General features: G+C 33.5%; 1 protein-coding gene across 1 annotated transcript in view; it reads right to left on the reverse strand.

Annotated features, from left to right (window-relative positions):
* The window catches only part of CFAP70 (cilia and flagella associated protein 70), an 87257-nt gene that overhangs the window by 27860 nt on the left and 56645 nt on the right, over nt 1-2752 (reverse strand). Inside the window, 1 exon segment of the mRNA XM_015562111.1 lies at nt 1718-1860. Within this exon segment, the coding sequence (XP_015417597.1) occupies nt 1718-1860 (143 nt within the window).

Raw genomic sequence — 2752 nt, forward strand, 5'->3', positions numbered from 1 at the left:
TGCCATTAAAGAAAAAATAGACAAATTGGACTCTGCTAAAAATAAAACTTTTGTACATCAAAAGAAACTACCTTTTGATGTACTCTTTTACATCAAAGAGTAAAAGAGTGGTTTGGTGAGAATGGGAAAAATATTTGCAAATTATGTATTTGGTAAGGGGTTAATATTCAGAATACTGTAGATAAAGAATTCCTAAAACTCAACAAGAAAATATTAAACAACATGACTCAAAAATGGGCAATATTTTTGAATAAATATTTTGAATAAATATGTTCCCAAAGATCTACAAATGGCCATAAAACATAGGAAGAGATCCTCCACATCACTAATCATCAAGGAATCAAACCACAATGAAATATCAGGTCTCACCCATTAGGACAGCCACTATCAACAAAACACAAATAACAATTGTTGATGAGGAAGTGGAAAAATTAGAAGTCTTGCTGTAATGTAAAATGGTGCAGCCACTTTGGAAAACAATAAGGTAGTTCCTCATAAAATTAAAAATAAAATGATACAGCAATCCCACTTCTGTGTATATACCCACAAGAATTGAAATCAGAGTTTCAAAGAGACATTTGTATATCCGTGTTCATAGTAGTGTTATTCATAATAGCTAAAAGATACAAGCAACCCAAATGTCTACTGACAGATGAATGGGTAAGCAAAATGTAGTATATACATACAATGAAATATTACTTAGCCCTAAAAAGGAAGGAAATTCTGACATATGCTTTAACATAGATGAATCCTTGAGGGCATATACTGAGTAAAATAAGCCACTCACAATGGGACATACAATTTATTCAGATAGACTGATGTTTTCAACTTGTTGTAGTCTAAATTTTCCTATCAATTAATTTAAAAAATATTTCCTCTTGAAAAAAATCATAAATGTGAAAAGATGTTCAAAGTCACTAGAATTTAATTTGCATTCCCTAATGGTGTTGAACATCTTTTCATGTTCTTATTTAGCATACTTAATTCCTCCTTAGCAAAGTGTCTGTTCAATATGTTTTGTAGATATTTTCTTTTAGTCTGTACCTTTTATTTTCTTTTTCTTAACAGTGTTTCTCACAGAGCATATGTTTTTAATTTTGATGACGTTCCATTTATCAATTTTAAAAAAAATAAATCATGTTTTGTGTCATGTCTAAGAATTCCTTACCTAACTTCAGGTCATGAAGATTTTCTCCTAAAAGTTTCTTAGTTTTATATTTTACATTCAGACTTACAATCTACTTTCAGTTGATTTTTAAAAAATATGTTTTTATTGAATTCAGAGAGAGGAAAGGAGAGGGAGAGAGGGAGAAACATCGATTGATTGCCTTCTGTATGCCCCCTACTGGGGACGGAGAATTTAACCAGCGACCTCCTGGTGCATGAGCCACACCAGCCGGGCTTGAATTGATTTTTATACAGCGTTTGAGGTTTCAGTCAAATGTTTTTGTTTGTTTATTTTTTGTATATGATTACCAACTATTCTAACACCATTTTGTGAAAAGACTATACTTTGTCCATTGAACTTCTTTTACACTTTTGTCAAAAATATAATAACCTTATTTGTGTGGATCTATTTTTGGACTCTGTTTTATTGATCTATGTGTCTATCCTTTCACTAATCAAGTTGGATCTTAAATAATAAAATACTACTATTTATTATACCTATATTGTACAAATTACAGTAACAACAACCACTGGGAAGATGTTTAATTACCTCTTCATAATACATTGCTGCCATTTCGAAGTTCTCATTGACTTCTGCTTCAAATGCAAAGAGTCGAAGCTGTTCACTACTCTTATGAATGGTTGGGACAGCACCTTGGATATCATCTGGCATGGTCTTGTCAACATCAAAATGTTAAGCAGACAAAATAAAACAAAAGTAGAGAAGTTTTAGAAGTATAAACCAGATGTGAGACTCCAGTCATGAGGTCTAAAATTATATTGAGGTTTCTTACGTCTTGCCAATACAATAAGAGAGTGAGAGTGAACCAAGAGAGAAATATCAGTGGTGAAAGAGAAGCTCTTGTATTTAAATACCAACAGATTGAGCTCATGGAAATGAGTAAAAATTACTGCTCTCCTCAGTCCTCAGGGCAGTCAGTATCCCTAAGCAAGTTGCCTCTGACCTCAAACAGATTTCTTTATTTTCTCTGGTGTATGGAACATTATTATCATAATTAGGTCCCATAACATGAAAAAGGTTGACACATACTAACTAACTAGAGTCTTCAAATACCAAGAAAACAGGAGATGAAGGTTAAAGCTTTGGAACCTTCTAGTGGGATATATAGACAGATAGACTCTACGAAGGATACATTATAGAAATAGCCAGAAAGGTAGGAGGACACCCAGAAAAATAATATATTCTATACACCCAGATAGAAAAGCAAGCCTGGTGTATTAAGTAATATCCTGGATTAGAAACTTTGGCCAAGGACACCCCCAAATTCTTTAATTAGAAGTAAAAATAGTATCAGTGACTTTAACAAGTAAAGCTGCTTAGGGATGTGAAGAGTAGAGTAAATTTGAGATGGGCCAAAGAGAGCTGCTGATCATTGACTTATGCCTCTGTACTTTGTTCTTTCAATTATGATGGTCTTGGCCTCAAAATCCCTTCAGCAAACACACTTCCATACCCAAACCCAAAATACTCTACCTCTACTATCCCATTCCCAGAACCCACATTTCAAGTCTTCTACCCTTTGGGCACTTAATCCCCTTAAAACTGCTCTCTGACTTCATTTCA

This window comes from Myotis davidii, unplaced genomic scaffold (assembly GCF_000327345.1).
Source record: "Myotis davidii unplaced genomic scaffold, ASM32734v1 scaffold134, whole genome shotgun sequence".
Lineage (NCBI taxonomy): Eukaryota > Metazoa > Chordata > Mammalia > Chiroptera > Vespertilionidae > Myotis > Myotis davidii.